General features: G+C 43.0%; 1 protein-coding gene and 1 long non-coding RNA gene across 5 annotated transcripts in view; one reads left to right on the top strand and one right to left on the bottom strand.

Annotated features, from left to right (window-relative positions):
- EML4 (EMAP like 4) overlaps positions 1-6493 on the top strand; it is a 157018-nt gene extending 150525 nt beyond the window's left edge. For all 4 annotated transcript variants that reach the window (XM_070512181.1, XM_070512180.1, XM_070512178.1 and 1 more), the window contains 2 exons: positions 2827-2957; positions 3650-6493. In XM_070512181.1, the coding sequence (XP_070368282.1) occupies positions 2827-2957; positions 3650-4123 (605 nt within the window). In that variant the 3' untranslated portion in view covers positions 4124-6493. The remainder of the gene's footprint in view (positions 1-2826; positions 2958-3649) is intronic.
- On the bottom strand, positions 17-22808 carry LOC139045538 (uncharacterized). The gene is made up of 4 exons (XR_011504077.1): positions 22664-22808; positions 17302-17426; positions 2243-2360; positions 17-1144 (listed from the first exon to the last, which is right to left on the bottom strand). It is a non-coding gene; the product is annotated as an uncharacterized lncRNA (long non-coding RNA).
- Positions 22809-23198: the final 390 nt, after the last annotated feature.

Below are 23198 nucleotides of genomic sequence, written 5' to 3'. Positions count from 1 at the left end.
TTTTAAATTTATAAAGGCATTTTAAAAATAGCTTTATTGAGATATTATTTACATACCATATAATTCACCTATTGAAAGTGTACAATTCAGGGGCCGGCCCAGTGGCATAGTGGTTAAGTTCGCACACTCTGCTTTGGTGGCCTGGGGTTTCTGAGTTCATATCCCAGGCGCTGACCTACACACCACTCATCAAGCCGTGCTGTGGTGGTGTCCCACATACAAAATAGAGGAAGATTGGTACAGATGTTAGCTCAGGGACAATCTTCCTCAACAACAACAAAAAATATGAATAAATTAAAATAATAATACAGTGTACAATACAGAGGTTTTAGCATATTCAGAGTTGTGCAGCCGTAGTCACTAACTTTAGAATTAGAACATTTTCATCACCCCAAAAAAGAAACCCTCTGCCTATTAGCAGTCATGCCCCACCCGTCCCTTCTGCCACCCCCCAGCAACCACTAATCTTTCTCTCTCTAACAATTTGCCTATTCTGGATAGTTCATATAAATGGAATCATACAACATGTGATCCATTGATACTGGCTTCTTTCCTTTCGCATAGTGTTTTCATGGTTATTCCATATTGTAGAATGTATCAGTACTTCATTTATGGCTGAATAATATTTCATTGTATGGATATACCACATTTTGTTTATCATCAGTTGATGGACACTTGGGTTATTTCCACATTTCAACTATTATAAATAATGCTGCTATGAACAATCACATAGGTTTTTGTGTAGACATGTTTTCATTTCTCTTGGGTATATACCTAGAAGTGGAATTGCAGGGTCAAATGGTAACTCTGTGTTTAACCTTTTGAAGAACTGCCAGACTGTTTTCCGAAGTGGCTGTACCATTTACATTCCCACCAGCAGAGTTCAGTTTCTCCACATCCTTGTCAGTAGTTGTTGTTCTTTTACATGGGGGTGTCCAGTTGTCCCAGCACCATTTGCTGACATATAAAAGCATTTTTAGTAGACATTATTTAAAGATAAAATTTGGCGATCATTCCTAATCTGATGTTTTGGACATATCTAGAAATCTGTCCTCAGTGACAGTTTTCTGTCTTTCCCAATCTGTAGGTATCCTTCCAAAAAGGTTAGAAGATAAATGGAAAAGTTAAAATAATTCAGCCTTGTCTGCAAGGAATTAGAAAGAGATGTTATACTCAGTATAGTCATGCATTGATTAACAGCAGGATATATTCTAAGAAATGCATCTTTAGGCGATGTTGTCGTGCAAACATCACAGTGTGTGCTTACCCAAACCTAGATGGTATAGCCTACAACACACCTAGGCTATATGGTACTAACCTTATGGGACCGCCATCATATATATGTGGTCCGTTGTTGACCAAAATATCATTATGCGGCACATGACTGTGATTACAATCCTGGATATGGATGTAGCATGAATACCTAAAGCAATACCCAAAATATTAGTCCCTTCCCTTATATATCTCTGCCTTCTGAAAGTCAGACTCTACTCCAGCCTGATCATAGATCTGAACACTTCTCCTTTTTTATGAAGAAGATTCACCCTGAGCTAACATCTGTTGCCAATCCTCCCCTTTTTTTGCTTGAGGAAGATTAGCCCTGAGCTAACATCTGTGACAGTCTTCCTTTACTTTGTATGTGGGATGCCTCCACAGCATAGCTGATAAGTGGAATAGGTCCATACTTGGGGTCCAAACCTACAAACCCTGTGCCACTGAAGCGGAGCACACGGAACTATAACCACTCGGCCACGGGGCCAGCCCCCGAACATTTCTTTATGCTATGTGCATTAGAAAAATAATCCAGGGCCAGCCCTGGGGTGCTCCGCTTCAGTGGCCTAGGTTTGGTTCCCAGGCACAGACCTACACCACTCATCGGTGGCCATGTTATGACAGCGACCCAAATACAAAATAGAGGAAGATTGGCACAGATGTTAGCTCAGGGCCAATCTTCCTCAGAAAAAAGAAAAAAAATCCATTATAGGTACTTGTAACTTAGTTATTTTAATGAAACAGAATTCATTAAGAGATGTCGATTAAGAAATCTTTCAGCTTGTTTTAGCAAATTTACCAAAAACATATTTGTTCTCTACAGTAGTATTAAACCATAGGAGATCAGCATCTCCACCCTTATATATTCCATAATTGTAGTCTAGCCTAATAGAGGTTTTTGCTAATTATACTGACCATGATCACCAGTACCTCATAATGATTCAGAATAATTAAATTTGCTATGTTTTACCTTTGGACATAGATAATAGTTCCAGGAAAATTCTGTGGGACAGCATGGTAGATTAGTGGATGGCCTATGCATTTCCATCAAGAAACAATCTCTATAAGGTTTTCTTTGAAGTGCCTACCTGAAAGGGGGCAGTAAAAAAAAAAGTATAAGTTTTACATAGCTTACCTAGAGTCCACTTGGAAGAATTAGTGCTAGGGCTTGCTTTCTGCACCTTGCTGTACAAGTGACTGAGAACTTCCCCTCCAACCAGAACCTTTAAAATTGAAGAGCTTATTGTTGAGGTGAGTCAAGCTAAAACTAAAATGATTTATTAGCACCACCTGCTGGTTACTAGTGAGTACTTTGAATCTTTAAATTTTCCATTTTGAGGCTATTTTGATTTACTTTTATTATTAGATTTTGGATAAAATTTCATCATTTGGATAAAGTGTTGAGCCACTAAGAAATTTGTAAGGGAAATGTTCGCAACTAAGAGTTTGAACACAGACGAAAATTACTAAGATTCTAAAATCAAGTAAACCTATGGATCGTCAGAGATGTTCTTCAGGCTAACTTTCCTGCACCCCTGTGTGTCCATATCAAAGGTGTCTGGCCGGAAGGATCCGATGGGACAGATATCAATGCTCTGGTGCGATCCCACAACAGAAAGGTGATAGCTGTTGCTGATGACTTTTGCAAAGTCCATCTGTTTCAGTATCCCTGCTCTAAAGCAAAGGTAAAATCAATTTAATACAGACTAGTGTTGTCAGGCTTTTTGTTTAGGGATAATTTTGTGTCAGTGGCGAGAAAATATTTATGAGGTTACTAGTTATTCTCCGGGATCCTGCGATGCACTGAGGGAAAAGAGGGCCGTCTGTACGTGTCCTGGCAGGCATTACTTGTCTTCTCCTTCCTCATTAAGGTTAAGGAGAAGACAGTTACAGAAGGCAGCTGGTGATGTTTTATTACATTTTTATTTATTGTCCAATTGTTTTTCATTTTGATTTTTGGCAGTTTTAAATTTCTCTTAAACATTGAAATATTTTATTTGTTACATGTATGATCAACATTATAAAACTCATGGAACTGTTTCCTAAATCACCTATAATCCTGCCAACCTAGTAAATTCTCCCCTAACCATCTCAGTAGAATACTTACTAAAGTCTGACAAGTATACCAACCTGACATCCAGAAGAGACAGACTTTGTTACCTTTTAAAAAAATTAATTCTGAAAGTATAGTTGTCCCATTATTCTGTTTTGTTTCTCCCATATAAATAGCTATGTATTAAAAGGAAATTACTGCTAACTTTATTCCTCAGATTTGATGACTTGTGGCTTTGATTCGAATTACCTGTTCAGAAGCTGATGCACTGCACTGCTGAAAAGAATGAGTAATTTTCCTGTCTGATTTATATATTTCATATAGGCTCCCAGTCACAAGTACAGTGCCCACAGCAGCCATGTCACCAATGTGAGTTTTACTCACAGTGACAGTCACCTGATTTCAACTGGTGGAAAAGACATGAGCATCATCCAGTGGAAACTTGTGGAAAAGTTATCTTTGCCTCAGAATGAGATTGCAGCAGATACTACTCTAACCAAAGCCCCCATCTCTTCCCGTGAAAGTGTCATGCCGTCTGAGACTCCCACACTGCCTCCTTCCCAGCCCTTAAATGAGACAGCTGAAGAAGAAAGTAGAATAAGCAATTCTCCCACGCTTCTGGAGAATAGCCTGGAACAGACTGTGGAGCCCAGTGAGGACCACAGCGAGGAGCAGAGTGAAGGGGGCAGCGAAGACCTTGGTGAGCCTGTTTACGAAGAGCCAGCCAATGCGATAAGCGAGGAGCAGAGTGAAGCTGCTGTTACCGAGGACCAGCAAGATCCTGCACCCCTATCCTAACACCAGGCCTTCAGTGCGACGATCTTTTCTCTTTCAACTGCATGTGATCTTGTGATAGAGTTCAGATAACAGGCCGGGAAGTGATGGAGAATGACTATTGATCAAGATTTTGGTTTCCACATGATTTGTTTTCTTCAGTAGTCTTATCTTCCGTCTCAAATGCAGCTGGCCTAAAGGTTCAGTTTGGTGTGTGTTGAAAATTAACCAAACTTAATAGTAGGAAAAGACTGAAGCATTAATTATGTCTCAGAAATTACTGTGTGTGTAAGTGGTATGGTGTAAATACTGGAACAAAAGCGGCAGTTGTATAGATTTACGATAAACCCCTTGTTATCTGAACATATTTTCTTCAGGAACAACGAGAGGCACCACAAACACTGTTACTCATCTACTGGCTCAGACTGTGCTACTTTGTTTTTCCTGAGGCAGAAAAAGAAATCAGAAAAAAAAAAAAAAGCTAGCTCTCTTACTGAGATACCCTCCCATCCCAAATGTCTAGTGGAAATTTTTTAGTTAAGAAAAACTTCAGTATTGCCATGAGCAATGGTGTTGCCTTCTTGAATACCAGTGCCGTTTCTCACACTACCGATAGCTGTCCAGGTGTGCTTGTTAGTTTACTGTCTAGGTGCTGCCTTTCCTAAGTCAGGGTGAGGAACAGTCCCGTAATTTTTTTGTGCAAATCTGTTCTATCTTAGAACTAAGAAAGCAGTGGTTTGTTAAAGAGCTTTTAATGTATATTAAACCATTGATACTCAGAAATAATGGATTCCTGCAAGGATTCCTTTACTGGCCTAAACATTTTCTAATGTTTGGCATTCAAGTGAATGGAAGGAAAAAAACCGCATGCCTATAAAACTAGACTGTAATAATTACTTGGCTAATTTTAGCTTAGCCTTCATCATTATTTGTTCCCTCAATAATAGGAGAAATATAAATACAGTTAGTTTAAATGATTGAATTGGTGCTTGAAATTCAGTGGTTTAGTTGTAATTTTTATACGGATTAATTCTATTGAGGGATAAGATACTCAGCAAATTGCAAATTCTTTTTTACAGAAGTGTGAATAACAGTCACAGTAATTTTTTATAAATTGCATACTTAATAGACTTGCTATATATGGTAATTTTTCTCTGGTGGAGTTGCTATAAGCCTTGCAATTCTAATGTGGCTATCCTCTGCTATTTTGGGCAATGCATGTATTATGCATTGGATAGTTGTTTTTTTAAGTTTTATCAGATGACTATGTTTTTCTTAAGTACATGTTTCCTACTTTAAAAATAATTACTGACAAATATGCATTTCCTATATGTTTGTTTATACTTTGATTATAAAAAAAACTTTCTGATTTATTTTTTAACTTGCTGCATTGTTTTGATATCCTTTTTTTTGGTTAGATGTTTAGAAACTTTGGATGAGTTCAGAAGTCTTAAGTATGCAAGTGTTTACGTGATTGTGCCATTCCAGAGTGCATCAGAACTGTCATTCCCTTCTAGTATCTTCTCAGGAGTAATACAAATCAGGTATTTCATCATCATTTGGTAATAGACAAACTCCAGTGAACTCCCTAGGACACCCACAACGTTTATACTCACATGCTGTATGTAAGGGTGTGGGTATGTGTGAAGAGGTGAGTGCAGACCCTTACTCTGTGTTTGTGTGTATCTCTATATAAGAAGATACGCGCCACATTGAAAATACTCAGTGTATAATCTCTATGTGTATAGATATATGTCCATGTATATCTCTTTCCTTTTGTTTACAACTGTTCAAAAAAAAAAACCTCAAAATAGTTCTCTTCAAAAGAAGAGAGAGAGATTCCAAGCAACCCATCTTTTTTCAGTGTGTTCTGTACATAATTAGCAGAGAGCATCAGTAAGCATCAGGCATATGTATCTGCCTATTAGCAGTGGTGGTTAAATCATCAGGTCAGCATGTGCTACTCCCTGCAAGAAAAATACTATGAGATGAAAAGTAGTTCTAGGAGGAAAAAAAAAGCATTTCTTTAAGTGAGGGATACAGCTCTCCCTAAGAAGCAGGGAGTTTATTTTGGGACATCAGTTACCTTTGGGGTTGCTGTGTACAGTGATTTATAATCGTGATACTCTTGGGTGGTAGTTTCAAAAGACACTACTAATATGCAGAAAGCGTTCCAGTGCTCTATTGCTGGCAACTACTGTTTAACAGTCAATTAAATCTGTGATAATTGTTGGAAGTGGGTGGGATTATGAAATTGTAGGTGTTTTTAGAAAAACTTGTGAATGAAAATGAATCCAAGTGTTTCATGTGAATGTTGAGCCATTTCTATCATGCATTCCTGTCTCATGGCAGAAAATTTTGAAGATTAAAAAATAAAATAATCAAAATGTTTCATTTGTTTCTCTAAATGTGTCTTAAGTCTTTCTTCATTTATACTGCCAGTTTCCATGACTCTCCAATTACCAGAAGACACGACAATTCAGAAGAACTCATTTATCAGTTGACCGCTGCTGCTGCTATGGATACAACCATTCTGGTAGTAATGAACTCGTAATGTTACAGGAAATTACTGCTTATTTATGCTTCCATTTAATAAGGGAATAGCTTCATTGTAATTTATTTCACATCTACACTTTCTCTAATGTTTAACGTTGGACAATCCTGATGATCCTGGTTACCTGCCTGACCCGACTCCACTGCCTGCTGCTGCCTCCCTGGGGTTGGCTCCATGCAGTCCTTGAACTCAGCAGGACACTACATTCCCTGCTTTCTCCATCTGTCCCGTGTTGCTTAGTGACACAGATCCTCTGTAACCACAACCATAAATTGGCTGCTACAAATTTTTCTTTATGAAAAATTAGTTTGAAGATTCCATACATTCCTCAGTTTTACCACTGTTGAAATTATGGGCTTTTCACTAATACTTTATTCATCTTTGGTGACTATGAATATATGTGCACAGCCACTCACATGTACCGACCTGAGAAAGGCTGTCCTGGGGTAGGAATTCCTGTTTCACCAATTCTGAGACAAAAAGCTGATGGGTACGAGAACAAACCCACTAAACAATGTGATTTTTTTTCTTATTGATAAAAAAGGAGATGCACAAAAGGAGCTTGTTTATGGGAAAATAAAGATGAATTAGATCTTGGACACCCTGAGGTATTTCTGTAACTTCTAGAAGGAACCAGGTTTCCAGCTCCAAGTTAGATCTGCAATGAAGAGTAAGGACAAGAACATATTTCTAGGGCAAAGCAGACAGACTGAAGAGCAGATCTGTAGGACTTGTATCAAGATGACCTGCCACTGGAGGAGCACCTGTGTGGCCAAGCAAGCTGCAAACACCTGGCTCTCAGGTAGTGATGGGCGTCACCTGTAGGCGAGGAGATGGGTTGGGAAGACTTAGCATCTAGCCCATGTTCATTAACCCGGATAAGGGCCATGCCAGGACTTCCTGTTTTATAACTTCAAAGCTTGCCTTTCTTCCACTTACACTGGGAGAAAGACATTTACAAATGGAGGAAGAAGGAAAGGATAAGGGTAAAGATTCAGAGATTTTGGAAAGGCAACAGAAATAGAAGAGGGCCTGTGTCAGTCTCATCCTCAGTCCAGGATGAGTGAGCTCACCGCCTGCAGCGATGCTGCATGTCTGTGTCACCATCACAGAAACCAGGCCCTACTGGAGAAGCCGCCTTTGTCTTTGACACCGGGACTGGAGTTGTCAAGGACCACAGAAAGGTCTCCGGGCATTTTTCCCCAAAAACAGACGCAACCCTTTGTAAAGGGGTAGCTCCTGCTCTCCTCCCAGGGGCTCAGATAATGTCAGACCTTTTGTGCTAATTGGCTCCCCTTTTCCAAAGGAAACCTGATTTTCTACTCTACCCTCATTAATGATCCCTACAACAACCTTAAATGCTCTGACAGAAAGAAGACAAACTTCCCAGCCAAAGGAATAGAAAGAGAATCCCAAATGGAAAAAAGAAAGCTGCATTGTTTCCTCTGGAAATGTCAGCCTTTTTCATTTTTGTATCCATGGGTGACTGAATTGAATGCTTTTTTTTTTAAATTTTTTTTAGAATTTACTAATCCAGAAATCTTGCAGAAAAACTTCAGGGTACCACTTCTGTATGTCAAAGGACAGAAACATAAAGAAATGGGCAAAAACAAAAAAGACCTTAAGTGCTTAATGGTTAAAATGTGGCACGTCCATATGACTAAATATTCAATGATAATAGCTAACATTTCAGTGCTTCACATGTATTCATTCATTCAATCCTTCCAACAATCCTAAATTCAATTATCTCCATTTTACAGACGAAGAAACTTGAGGACCAGAGAAGCCAGGTTACACTAGTAGCAAGTGGCTGAGCCGAGATTTGAAGCCAGGTCCTCCTGCCTCCACAGTCCCTGTGGCTAGCCACCAGGCTCTACTGCTAGTGCACTGCAGCTGTTTGCTGTAGAACGGTAATTTAGTAATTGTCAACTCAGCCGTGTGTCACTTAACGATGGGCATATGTTCTCAGAAATACATCATCAGGCAATTTCATCATTGTTCGAACATCATAAAGTGTACTCACACAAACCTAGATTGTGTGGCCTATTAACACACCTAGGCTATATGGTACTAATCAATCTTATGGGACCACTGTTGTGTATACTGTCGTTGACCAAAACGTCATGTGGAGCATGACTGTAAAAAGAAAGAATGAAATGGGTTAAACTGGTTTGTTTTTTTAAAGATTTTTTATTTTTCCTTTTTCTCCCCTAAGCCCCCCGGTACATAGTTGTTTATTTTTAGTGGTGGGTCCTTCTAGTTGTGGCATGTGGGACACCGTCTCAGCAGGGCCTGATGAGCGGTGCCATGTCCGTGCCCAGGATCTGAAGTGGTGAAACCCTGGGCCGCCGAAGCGGAGTGCACGAAATTAACCACCCAGCCACGGGGCCGGCCCCTGGGTTAAACTGGTAGGAGGGATCTACGACATAAGGAAAAACTACAGAAAGTGATTAGGCATTGCACTCTGAACAGTGTCACAAAGTTGAAGGGACACTTCTCATACACAAGCCCCCTCTCTTGCCATCCCTACAACCGAAGCATGGGGCAGAGGAGCTTCCAGGCTCTTTGACCATACTGTGGCACCTCCTGCCAGCAACTGCCTGCTCTTCCTGCCTTCTTTAGCCCTGGTCAGGCACGCGTGTCTTCAGTCCCTAATGCACAACTTAAACTTATTTGCTTGGAGATGCTGCTCCCTTATTTTCCAACCTTTGGGTAATTTCCATTTCACCGAGAAACTTCTGTCAGTGGCCAAGTGCTTTTGCCACTTTGTCCTCATTCCCCATCCCACACTTCCCATGGCAAGCCTGGAGGTTCTGCCAACTCCATGCTCAGCCACAGGGCTCTTTGATCTTGCATCTCCTCTGTCTCAGCAATGTAAACACGTAGTCCTGAAAATAGAGTTTCCTAAGGAGCCATCCACTGACAGAGATGAATATCCATAACTTGGTGCCGATGACTACACATCTCAGTGGGATTACGCAGAATTCGCTCCCGAGGCAGATTTCACCTGCTAGCGGAAATTACTTTCACCATATCTCACTAAAGGAATTGCAGACACGGTGCTTGGTGAAATGGCCTCAGGGAGGGAAAATAACTTTCTAATAAAAGTAAAGCCCTCATACCTGGTCATCCCGTTTCATTCTTGAATGCCCATTTTTTGATCAGGTGGTTCATTTTTTTGTTGTTGAGTCATATGAGTGCTTTATGTATTTTTGAAATTAACCCCTTGTCAGATATATGATTTGCAAATATTTTCTCCCAGTTAGTGGATTGCCATACAGAAGCTTTTTAAGACAAGCCTTATTCCTTTTAAAATTGGCATAAAGTCAGGTTCTCTCAAAAGTAGAAAATTTTAACTACATGCTATAAATAGTGTATGATTTGAAATGTGAAAAGTAAATACTCCTACAAAGGAATCTTGGATTGGTAACCTATTGAAACCACCTATCCATTGCTCAAATTCTATAATAGATACATAAAAAGATTAAATTTTGATATTGAAAAAATATGGATGTAAGGGCTAGCCCAGTGGTGTAGTGGTAAGTTCGCACACTCCACTTCGACAGCCCGGGGTTCATGGGTTTGGATCCTGGGTGCAAAGCTACACACTGCTTGTCACACCATGCTGTGGCAGCGTCCCACATACCAAAAATAGAGGAAGATGGGCACAGATGTTAGTTTGGGGCCAATCTTCACCCCCCAAAAAATACTGATGTAGAAAATACAATGGAATACTACTTAATAAAAAGGAACAGGGGCCGGCCGGTGGTGCAGCGGTTAAGTGCACACGTTCCACTTCGGCGGCCCGGGGTTTGCCAGTTGGGATCCCAGGTGCGGACATGGCGCCCTTGGCAAGCCATGCTGTGGTAGGCGTCCCACGTATAAAGTAGAGAAAGATGGGCACGGATGTTAGCTCAGGGCCAGTCTTCCTCAGCAAAAAGAGGAGGATTGGCAGCAGTTAGCTCAGGGCTAATCTTCCTCAAAAAAAATAAATAAAAATAAAAAGGAACCAACCACTGATACGTGCAAACTTGGGTGGAGCTCAAGGGCATTTTATGTAGTTAAAAAAGTCAATCTTGAAATTCCATTTACCAACTGTATATTTCCATTTATATAACATTCTTGAAATAACAAAACTAGAGAGAACAGATCAGTGATTGCCAGGGGACAGGTACAGAGAGGACAGGATGTCACTATAAAAGGGTAGCACAGTGGGGTTCCTCTGTGGTGATGAACAGTCTGCATCTTGGCTGTGATTGGTTTTGTGAATCTATACATGGGATTAAACTGCAGAGAACTACACAAGCACACACATAAATGCATGCAAAACTGGGGGAAATTGAATAAGGTCTGTGGTCTGGATTACTGTATGGTATCAATGTCAATTTCCTGGTCTTACTATTACATATTATAGAAGATCTTACCATTGGGAGAAGCTAAGAGAAGGGTTCATAGAACTCTATATACTATTTTTGAAACTTCCTATATGAGTTTATATTTTAAAATGTTTACAAAATAATGACAACTCAAGTGCCCATCAACAGATGAATGGATAAAGAAGCTGTGGTATATATATATACGGTGGAATACTACTTAGCCTTAAAAAAGACAAAATCATGCCATCTGCGACAACATGGTCGGACCTTGAGGGCATTATGCTAAGCAAAATAAGTTGGGCAAAGACAATTACCCTATGACTTCATTCATACGTGGAAGATAAACATGCAAACACACACACATACAGACAACAGGTTGATGGTTACCAGAGGGGAAAGGGTGGGGGGAGGGTGAAAGGGGTAAAGGGGCACAGGTGTAGCAACAGATGGCAACTAGACTTTTGGTGGTGAACACAATGCAGTCTATACAGAAGTAGAAATATAATGTACACCTGAAATGTAGATAATGCTATAAACCAGTGTGACCTCAATAAATTTAAAAATAATGATGATATAGAAATTTTGTCTTCCCTTTATGCTTTGGAAGGAAATGTGGAAAAGAAAATGGACCTTAATACAACAAAACTTTAATACAATTTCTGTCCGTGTGCACTCGAGATATGCACCTACAGGTCAAACAAAACACTTCTGATGGTGGAACGCAGCGCGCTCTGCGGTGCTGATGCTGTTCCACCCACACTCTGCTCCCACGCGAGTCTATGGGAGAAGTCCTGGCTCCAGTGTGGGAACAAAGGACCCCAGGCGAGGGAGGGGTGCTGTCCGAGGTGTGGCTGGAAAGTTCAGCATCTGGGATAGCAGGGGTAAGAGACCACCTGGGAGCACTGAGAATTCACCTGCTGGCACATCCTTGTGATGAGGGGCAGCTGGTGTATCACCGCCCACAAAAGGAGATAGCCTTCCGTGTCCTCCCCATTTTGTGGGGCATTCTGTAACCCCCCCCGTCCTCCTACTCGCTTCTCACCAGCTTCGCTTCTGATTTGAGAGTCACTGGTACTCACTCCCTTTCTTTTTTTTTTTTTTATAAATGTTATGATAGATTACAACCTTGTGAGATTTCAGTTGTACATTTTTGTTAGTCATGTTGTGGGTACACCACTTCCCCCTTTGTGCCCTCCCCCCACCCCCCCTTTTCCCTGGTAACCACCAATCAGATCTCCTTATCAATATACTAACTTCCACCTATGAGTGGAGTCATATAGAGTTCGTCTTTCTCTGACTGGCTTATTTTGCTTAACATAATACCCTCGAGGTCCATCCACGTTGTTGTGAATGGGCCAATTTTGTCTTTTTTTATGGCTGAGTAGTATTCCATTGTGTATATATACCACATCTTCTTTATCCAATCATCAGTTTCTGGGCATGTAGGCTGGTTCCATGTCTTGGCTATTGTAAATAATGCTGCGATGAACATAGGGGTGCAACAGACTCTTGAGATTTCTGATTTCAGGTTCTTAGGATAGATACCCAGTAATGGGATGGCTGGGTCATAGGGTATTTCTATTTTTAACTTTTTGAGAAATCTCCATACTGTTTTCCATAGTGGCTGTACCAGTTTGCATTCCCACCAACAGTGTATGAGGGTTCCTCTTTCTCCACAACCTCTCCAACATTTGTCGCTCTTGGTTTTGGATGTTTTTGCCAATCTAACGGGTGTAAGGTGATATCTTAGTGTAGTTTTGATTTGCATTTATTTCCCTGATGATTAGCGATGATGAACATCTTTTCATGTGTCTATTGGCCATATTCATATCTTCTTTTGAGAAATGTCCTCTGCCCATTTTTTGATCGGGTTGTTTGTTTTTTTGTTGTTAAGCAGTGTGAGTTCTTTGTATATTATGGTACTCACTCCCTTTCTTGGAAACCTGTGCTGAAGCCACCCTGCTGCTGCCTTCCCTCAGGCGCTTGGGCTGAACCACCTTCCCCTATTCAGAATTAATAAAACAACAAGGAAAAGAAGAATTCCACTCTTTAGCAGGGCCCTTCTGAAACTGCTGCAGAACTGAGATTAGGTGACCAGGCTTTCTCCCTTGAGAGGGACAGGCCCCCAGCTTCATCGGCAAAATTCATTTTCGTGAGGCCTACTGTTTGCTGCCCATGAATATCTCATCACCAGAATCATTAACAGGAATGTTTGCCAGGCTTCGACATTTCCATTTAGAAGATGAATTAATTCTGAGCTGAGCCAAGAGTCCCCTCTCTCTCAGAAGAATGTGTTAGGACTCAAGCCCTCACAGGACTCTGGAGCACCAACCCCTTTCCCACTTGATGATGGGTCAGCCCTTCCTTAGGGGCAAGTGAGGAATTTGACATGAAAAACTAGGGGCTGCGATGAAAAAAGCATTTTCATCGTGGGTTTTGGTAAGTTTAGGTACTATCTGTGCTGCCCCAAGACCCCATCTCCCTGGTCTTCATCTGAAAAAGAGATTAAGGGCCTTGCCCACCAAGCGCATCTGATCCACAGGGAGAGACATCTGCTGAGCTCACGGGCTCTGCCTGCCCCTGCTTTGTGAAGGCCCAGCATTCAAGGAGCACAAAAGAAAGAGATGAGCAGTCCCTGCAACAGAGAGCAGGAAAGGCAGTCTCCTCCAGATGACTGGCTGGGGCCTCCATCACAAAAAGCAGTGTTTGCACTGGAAGCAATGAGCAGTGTGACAGACTGTTAGGAAAGCTAGGGAAGCCTGCAGATGGCTCCCTTAATAAACCTGCCATTCACAGGCGCCAAAGCTGAAGTGGTTTCTATGGGAAACCCTCACATTAAAATAGAAGGAAGTTCTTTTAAATTAAATTATAGTAGTTAATAACATTTTTTATTAAACGTTATTGAACTTAAACATAGGGATTTGTCTGGGATGGCGCTAAGGAAACCAAAGATGTGGCCATTTGCCCTGCTGGGAGCTATGGACAAGGCATGGGAGATTTCTCAGGTATGCCCTTGACCTAGGACCTTCGCTCCTCCCCTAATCTGATTCAATATTAGGGTCTGTTCTATGCCATGCATTCAACAGCGCTAGGGACACACACCAGTGAAAGGACACAGCCCATATATCCATGCCACTCCACGGAGTCAGCCCAGTGCCTAACCTCTGGGTGTGAGTGACACTGGTCATCATCCTCTTTCGTGAAAACCCCATGCTCTCCTGACACCACTGGCTCCAGCTTCCTTCCTTCCCTTCTGCCCTCCCCTCCATTCCCTTCTCCTTCCCTTCCCTTCCTTCCTGTAGCAGAATATGGCACCCCAAAATATGCGACTTTGGTATATTGATTATTTTGAGCAGTAGGCACTTAAAAAACAGCCAATGCCGGGGCAGGCCGTCTGAACTCCCTTTATCTGCCTAAAGATGGAGCCTCCAAAAGGAACTCAGCTGTCACAAATCTCCTCCTGGGGAGTTTCATCAACCAGGGAAGACTGACTCTTCCCACAGGAGGAGACTGAAAGTCCACACCACACCCAGACAGACCTGGTTGCAAACTATCAGACCTCCCATCTATTCCTCCAAGGGCCCATTAATCTTCCCGAAAAATCATTTACTCTCCCTCCCCTTCCTCTATTAAGATAGTATTTAAGCCTGAATTCTAAGGTACCTCAGGGAGTGACTCATTTTCCCCTGGGTATCTCCCCTGTACACATGAAGGATACATGTTATTAAACTTCCACTTGTTTTTCTCTGGTTAATCAGTCTTTTATTACAGGTCTCAGCCAAGAACTCAGAAGAGTGGAAGGAAAATTATTTTTCCTCCCTTCACTCCATCTTCCTTCCTTTTTAAGATTTTTTTTAGGTGTAACTTACAGTAACATGTACAAACTTCAGTGTACCCGTGTGTGTGTATCCATATGAACACACCCACCCCATGGAGATCTGGAACCTTTCCAGCACTCAGCAGTCTGCCTACAGCTCCTCCCGTGAGGACTCCCTGACAAGGGGAACCTCTATTCTGACCTCAATCACCCAGATTAGTTTTGCCTGGTTTTGACTTTTATATAAACTGAAACATACAGCATGTTCTTTTGTGTCTGGCTTCCTTTGCACAACATTATGTGTGAGTTCCTTCTGTCCTTTACCCCTGTGAGTCGTAACAGGCTCTCTTCCTCTCCACCCACTCCAGAAATATTTGTTTCCCCCATCCTGTTTCCTCACTCTTACACACACTCCCTAACAATGGAACAGATGCCTACGGCTGCCACTGCCCCTGTATTCTGCTAACTCTGCAATTGTTATCTCCAGTCCAGACTCCTTGCCTCATCTCCAGACCCAAGTGTCTACCGGAATTCTTTGCCTAGAGGTCTCACAAGCAATCCATTTTTTCCAACAAAACATGCCCTGCCCTGTTTACCCCGAGTCTTGCACCTCCACTCACCCAGAAGCCAAGCTGAGTCATCCTGGGAGCACCCGAAAGCCTTCCTCACCCTTACCTCCGATGTCCAACCAACTGTCACACTGTGCTCATTCTGCCTTCTTAACATCCTGGGATTCATTCCTTTCCCTCTGGGCCCACTGCCACTGCTCCCCAGGCCCTCGTTATCTCTCAGCTGAACTCTCTTAACACTTAACTATGCAAATGCCTCGAGTCTTGTCCCTCTCCAATCTGTCCTCCATATTGGCACCATGGGTTCCAAAGAACAAAAAGAACACTGGATTATTCTGTGGCCATGACACACACAGACACCACACACTTATTGCTTACTGAGTAGAGTCCAAGCTCTCTTTGGCCCAGCCCCAGGAAGGTTCCTTGTGAGCTGGTCCTGAGCCTCCCTTTCAAGTCATAGGTTCTGCCATTTCTCTCTTCCCACCTCCTCTCATGTACATCCAGGATGCTTTCACACATCAGCATGCACTCATCCCTCAGGCCAAATGTCCCTCCCCACTGTATATTCCTGGAAACCACCTAAGCACACACTATGCAATTTAAACAGTGCCCCCTCTGAGCACATCTCGGCCACTCCTCCCCTCGCTTTCCTGGGCACCGGCCCTGACTCTGGACAGTTCTGTTGTACTTTGGTTGTGCTTATCATTCTGTGAGCTCCAGAGGCTAGGGACAGTGTCACCTCTCTCTGGTCTCTACTGCCCCACACAGAATCTGGCACACAGCGCCTACAGAATGAATGGTCTGTGCTGTTACTGGATTACTGATGGTGAAGATGGGGCAACTCCCCAGTATGACAGGGACACAGGGTGCCTATCCTCAGGTAACCCCAGATCTGCTCATGGAAAAGCACTGTGGGAAAGGATAACAGGGCACTTGATGGCCCTTAAGAGAAGAATGTAAAACTTGTGGGGACCAGAGACAGCCCAGCGAGCTGGGGAATCAGGAAAGAGAAGAGCCAACAAGACTTCAAGAGCCAGCTCAGAAGTGGCCATGTCGGCTAGCAGCACTAGGAAACTCCAGGCCTGAGCTGCTCTTGCTCCTGAAGCACAACTGTCTTGGCAAGTGGAGGCAGGCCGCCCCTTCTGTTTTTAACGGCATCGGGCCCAGATCCCAGACCACAGTGAGGCTCTTCTATGCCCAGAGCACAGCATGGAGCTCTGCAAAGACCAGCAAGTGTCCTCACCACACATTCACATCCCCAGGGTACACAAGTAAGGGTACAGTCAGCACCTCTGACCTCTGCCCACCAGGAGCTGAAGAAAGCAGATCTCCCCGCCCTGCCTCCTGAGTACTGGAAGCCCAGAATGGTCCGCCTTGAGGAATCCCGGGTTAGCTTAGAGATTCTTTCCTGGCTATAACACATCACATCCACAATCACTCAGGGAAATAAACAGAAAAAATATGCTGGGTGACAAAGTATAGGTAAGTCCTGGAGCAGGGAACAGTGGTGGATCCCATCATCCTCCCTGGCTCCTCCTGCTGTGGCCACTAGACAGGAGCCTGGGACCGCTGGCTCTAGCAGGACACTGAGGCTGCAGACAGGCCCAGATGAGGTCTGATTGGCAGGAGCAGGGCCACCTACACTCAAGGCATAATGGCTCAGGCAGAGCTAGGTCACGTACTGCGAAGGGCAGCACAGGCCCTCCCGACCCACAAGGCCCTCCTGGGAAGACCCTGCCTCACCTCACCTCCCCAAGAGGTCCTGGAGGCCTGCCCAAGCTGCCCTGAGCTGGGTGGGTTACCTAAACTATTGCTGATTTCCCACGGCCACAGGACACGTTTTTGCAAATTATACACCTCAACCCCCCGCAGCAGTGCTCACTTACCCCAGACCTCCTGCTGCAGCCGCGCCTGCTTCCCCTGGTGCAATTCTTTCTGACACTCTACGGCTCCCGACTAAGGGAGGAATGGGCAGGCACATCAAGTTTTCCAATTTTCCAAATGACTGTTTCTTCAAGGACAAAATTCCAGAGGAGAAAAGGGAACAGACATCAAGTATAAACAAAGGCTGTTCTGTGTGACTCTAATTAGAATGACAACTAATTGAAAGCAATTTAATGTTGGTTCATGAAAGGTTAATGGAATTCATGTTTTGGAGATGCCGATTGCAACACAGACTTAGCCAGAAATACAATCTAACCTTTATTCTCTTTAACTATTCGGTCAGAATAATTTCCTGGGAGCAGGTTTAGTCTCGCAATGGTTTTAAATACCTCTGAACTTTGAAGTTGACATCAACTCAACCAGCTGCAACTCAATTTTCATATGAATCTGCTGTCTAACGTGGAGGTTTCATGGCCTAAGCAGGAGAGTTGTGGGGGAGGGGAAGGTGGCTAGAAGCCTGACAGGTATTAACCAATTCTGGAACATCCTACATCTTTCCCCCACCCTCTCTGGAGGCAAGGCACTTCTATAACCTGTGCCAGGGCCTCCCTGAGGAGAGGGGCTCGGGCTGAGCTGAGCAACCAAGGTGCCTCGTTCCTCGGCTTTTCCACAATCCCGGGGTCAGGCTCCACTCTCTCAACAACATAAGCGTCAGCCTGGTACAGCCAGACCCTGAAGTGAGCCCAGGGGCCAGGAGACCCCTGCCCAAGCGCCTCTTTCCTCCCTGCCCTCTTCCCACTTCTCTCTCTCCCCTTCGGAGTGCTGAAATGCATGAGGAGCCCTGGTGTGGCCTTCCTGTGGCTAGGTGCCCTCAGGAAACCCCCTCCTTCCAAGTCAACTTCCTAGCACTTGACCCAGGCGCCCGGTACTGGCCTGCAGTCTCAACCTGTCCTTTTCTGCTTTTGAAAACCCAGGTCCCTAATTTTGTCAGTTGTGCTTTGGAGTCATACCAAGGCCCTTTTTCTCTGCTGACTGGGAGGCAACCCCACCGTTTCTGACAGCCTAGGGCAGCTTCAGCCAATTTCCATCAGAATGTGGTATTTGGAGCTGGCAAAGATTCCAATCTGGCTAGCACATTTGCTGGACAGTGTGAAGGGCCTGTGCTTCAGCCCTGAGGTACAGCCATGTGACCATGACAAAGCTCAGTGTCATGGACAAGGTTAGGGCAAGGAATGCATCATGTCCCAGGAGAACTGTGTCAGAACTTGAGGATAAAAATATTATCTAAAGAATGCTATTCCCAGCCACTGTGCTTGCCCAGTTTGCATTAGCATTTTGTAGCAGCTCCCTTGGAAATCGGCTCTAACAGACACTGGACCCTGAGCAAGCATCATCTGGTCTCAATCCGCCCACCCCAACAGCTCCTGCGGCAGCACAGCACCCTGTGCACCCTGAAGCCACACCAAGCTCAGAATTCCTGACTAAAGCTTATGCAAGTGATAGCTGAAGACAGCAGAGACCGCAAATGACCCATCCCACTCCTGTCCTACCTTGGGAGGTGGCTGAGCCACTCACCCCAGTTGCTCTATTCGTGTAATGAGAGCAAGGGGAGGCTGATGCTGCCATCACAACTGAGGGTCAACCAGCTACAGCCACGGTGCAACAAATTTTCCAGAACAGTAGCTGCAACCAGGCTTCCCCCCAACCATACCCACCCAGGGCCAGCCTATCTTAAGCAATCAAACCCCACCAGTCCCACGGAGCTCCCAGATCAGAACAGGGGAGAGATAACAGTGGAATTCCTCCATAACAACAAAGTTTCTTGGCTATATGGTTTACCAGCTCTAAGAGGTTGAGATACACCCTGAAAAGGACCTAAAAATTTTCAAGGAATTTCCTTAAATACAATCACAGTGCTTGCCTACAAAGGCAAAGGTATCTGATTCATCTCTGGGTCCCTGGCAGCTAATAGTGTGTGCTTTTGCACACTAATTAAATATCTGGAAGAAACAGAGAATTGGTGGAACTCCTTGATGAACGTCGATCAAAGGAGGCCCTGGACATCCAAGGATGATGGCCAATGAACCTGACAAGAGGAACATGAAGGACAGGACCCGCTTCTCAACCAACCCAACCTGGGCAGTCTTTGGTGCTAGATTAAAGAGTGATCCAATCCAGGATATGTACAAAATGTCAAATAAATGTGTTGAATCAATGGGACCAGTTAGTATCAGAATTACTAAGCAATCAATCATTATTGCCCCTGGTGTAACCTCTAGCTATTGAAGATTAATGGGCCAGAAAGTGAGAGGTTTCTGACAGCTTCCAAGAAAAGTCCAAAAGAGGACTTGGGGATTAGACACCTTAACCTCAGACAAGCCCAGGGAGCCTGGCCAGAGTCACACACATAAAGGGGAGGAAAAGTACATAAATCAAAGAAATCTGGCCAGTTAACAGATAGCCATTTCCAACTTTTCCTACTCTTGTGTACGCTAAAAGAATTTTGAAAATCTATGTGTACCCTTTTGCATACATAAGCTGAACATCTAAAATTTTTCCCCGTAAGTTTAAATACTTGCAAAGAGTGTAGTTTCTGGTGGCCTGTAAATATTAGCTTCAACTGTTACATCACTCTTATAAATATATCCAGTAGAATGTAAATACCATTGCAACTAGACAACTAACTTCATCTAATTAAAAATACAAATGTCTATTTAACAGTCAGAAATTTCCTCCTGAACTTTTTTTTTGAGGAAGATTAGCCCTGAGCTAACATCTGCCTTCAATCCTCCTCTTTTTGCTGAAGAAGACTGGCCCTGAGCTAACATTCGGGCCCATCTTCCTCTACTTTATACATGGGACGCCTCCCACAGCATGGCTTGCCAAGCGGTGCCATGTCTGCACCCGGGATCCGAACTGGCGAACCCCGGGCCACTGAAGCAGAATGTGTGCACTTAACCACTGCACCACCGGGCCAGCCCCTGAACTTATCTTTCTATTTCACTCCTCCACCTAGAATTTTACCCCCCAAATTTTACCATAATGTGATATATTTTTAGGCTTGAAAGTCTCTTCTTAATCACAATGGAGGGGCCGACCCCATGGCTGAGTGGTTAAGTTTGCGCGCTCCACTTCAGTAGCCCAGGGTTTCGCCAGTTCGGATCCTGGGCGCAGACATGGCACCACTTGTCAGGCCATACTGAGGTGGCGTCCCACATGCCACAACTAGAAGGACCCACAACTAAAACAAATATACAACTATGTACAGGGGGGGATTTGGGGAGAAAAAGCAGAAAAAAAAAAATCACACTGTAATATACTAAAATTTAAATTTTGGTTAAATTTCCTGTGATCATAAGCTCTAATGTTAAAAAATATTTTATTTTGGACCAATTACAATTATTCTTTGTACATATTTGATCAAAATGAAAGAATACAAATATTGCTAATTATTAAATATGAGCAATATTTTACTAGAAATGCATCCTAATTAGAGAGAGGAAGCTGGTTCACGGATGAATCTTGCTTACTCTTAAAATAAGACAATTTTAGTACCAATTCCATTCCTATTTTTTATTTTTACAGATAGTAAGCACTGAGAAACCTTGTTTTCACAAATAGATGGGAATGGAAACTGTAATAGCAACATCTCTGAATTCTTTGAACTCCTCAGTTATACAACAGAAGTCATGCAGTGATCTATTAACAACATTATTTTTAATCATCAACTGACAACTCAGTTGGTTCCTCCTTCAATTATGTTAAAAGCAAAGACTCAGAAAACTTATAACTTGTAAAAGGATTTGTTACCTAGTCATTAAAGTCATATTCTCAACATTACCAATATTTGGGATTATCCCCACTGCGCCCTAGAGATGGTTTTTACACTCTAGGGCAACACACCATGGTCTGACTAGCACATGTGAGGTGTTTGCCTTCCTTTCATAGAGTGAAAAAGATTATAAGGGACCCCTTAGGCAGGTGTGTTCTCAGGCAGCTCAATTTTAGTAGGTGTAATGAAAGCTGAGGACCTAAAACTTGATCCCCTCAAAACTATCCTTGCCTGGGTATCCCATGGAGTTCTCCTACCCCCAGGGGTATGGGAGCCCAGACCACTGCTGTAAAGACTAACCACATGGCCTGGAGGAGGTGAGGAGGGTGAATGTCCCTCTGTTGACAGCACCTCATCCAGACAGCACTGACAAGCAGGATGGTGCTCCTATGAGTAAACAAACCAACCTGGCAAGGGTTCAAAGTAAAGTGCTTAGAAGGAATAATCCTCTGAGAATATAGCAAAAGGTTCGGAGCCGTCAGTTAAGACCCGAGAACAAGACAGTTATCCTTCTCTGCATCCGCCCCTACGGCCTGGCGCTAAACAGGTGACTGGCCCAGTAGGGGGACACCTGACCCAAAATAGCCCAGTGATTCTCTCTCCTAAATTAGGGACTGGTTTCCAGTGGCTGGACAACCATTTCCTACCATGTGCAACAAGAAACAGAGAAAGCTGGTCCCCAGAAACAGAGAATTAAACAGCTGCACAGCCAACAGGGTGACAGAAAGGACAACCGCCTTGGTCCCAAAGCAGTCCTTGTAAGGCCCAGGTCCACCTGGGTTCTGGAAAATCCCCCTTTCTGCATTGGCTGGTTTTAATGAATTGCTGGGACCTGCAATCAGAAGAGGTTCGGCTCAGACTGGAGTCAGTAGAGGCTGTTCCTGAGGAAGCCAGCCTGATGGACTAATGACATTACGGCATTATCAAAAGTACCTGGACGTAAGTGGGCAAGGTACATGAATAGATAGTTCACAAAAAATGAAAAGATAAAAATAAATTTTAAATAAAAGAAAGATAATTCAACACCACTAATTACCATAAAAAGGCAAGTGAAACCAAAGAAATTTTTCCCTTATCAAATTGGCAAAGATGAAAAGTCTGACAATGCATTCTGCTGGCAAAGGGGAGAAGGAACCAGCAACCTCATCACAGCTAGACAGGAACGTACATCAGCATCATCTCTTTCAGTGAGGAATAGCTATTGAAATTGGAAACGCACACTCCCTTTGCCGACTACGTTTCACTTCTAGAAATTATCCTACAAATACATTCAACAATATGTAAAATGACAGGTAAAGAAGATTATACATTAACGCAGTGTTTGTAAAAGCAAAAAATTTAAAACTAAATAATCATCAAAAGGAGATTAGTTAAACTATGGTGTATTTGTAAATCAAAACACAGTGCAAAAAAATGAGGCAGAGAACAATCTCCAAACTATGAGTGTGTAGCAGGAATAAACAGTACCATTTAGGCAAAAATAAAACAGGCAGAGAAGGAAAATGCAATATACATATATGAACAGAACATACCTGAAAGTAAGCAGAGGGAACTCGGGTGAAGAAAACACAAGGTCAGCATGGAAAGCATCTTGCGTGTCAGAAAGTAAAGAAATGTTCAAAGATTGACAGGCCTGTCAATAGGACACAGAAGCCAAATCTGGGCTGAATTTGAGTACTGAAATGAATAATAACAGAGACGGTTATTACAATGAATGAAAGAATTACACTGAAACTTCTTAAAAGGGTGTTATACATCTTCACAGAAAAATGGCAAGAATGTAGAAGGAAGATAAAATAGAAAATCACTTTTTTACAACCACCTTAGTAATAAATGATTCAGTCAAAGAATCACCAATGAACACTAACGATGGGTGCAAAACTGTTGAGGACAGGATATTCCCTGTCTCAAACATCACCCCAGAAATTACTTATTAATTACAAAGGGGAAAAAGCTGGCAGACAACATCTTAAATTATCTAACTTCAAATCACCAACAACGGGACACACTGGTATCAAGTACCACCTGATACAATGATACATCACAGATGAAGAATTCCTGACAGAA

This window comes from Equus asinus, chromosome 6 (genome assembly GCF_041296235.1).
Source record: "Equus asinus isolate D_3611 breed Donkey chromosome 6, EquAss-T2T_v2, whole genome shotgun sequence".
Lineage (NCBI taxonomy): Eukaryota > Metazoa > Chordata > Mammalia > Perissodactyla > Equidae > Equus > Equus asinus.
This window is presented reverse-complemented; position numbering and strand designations above follow the sequence as displayed.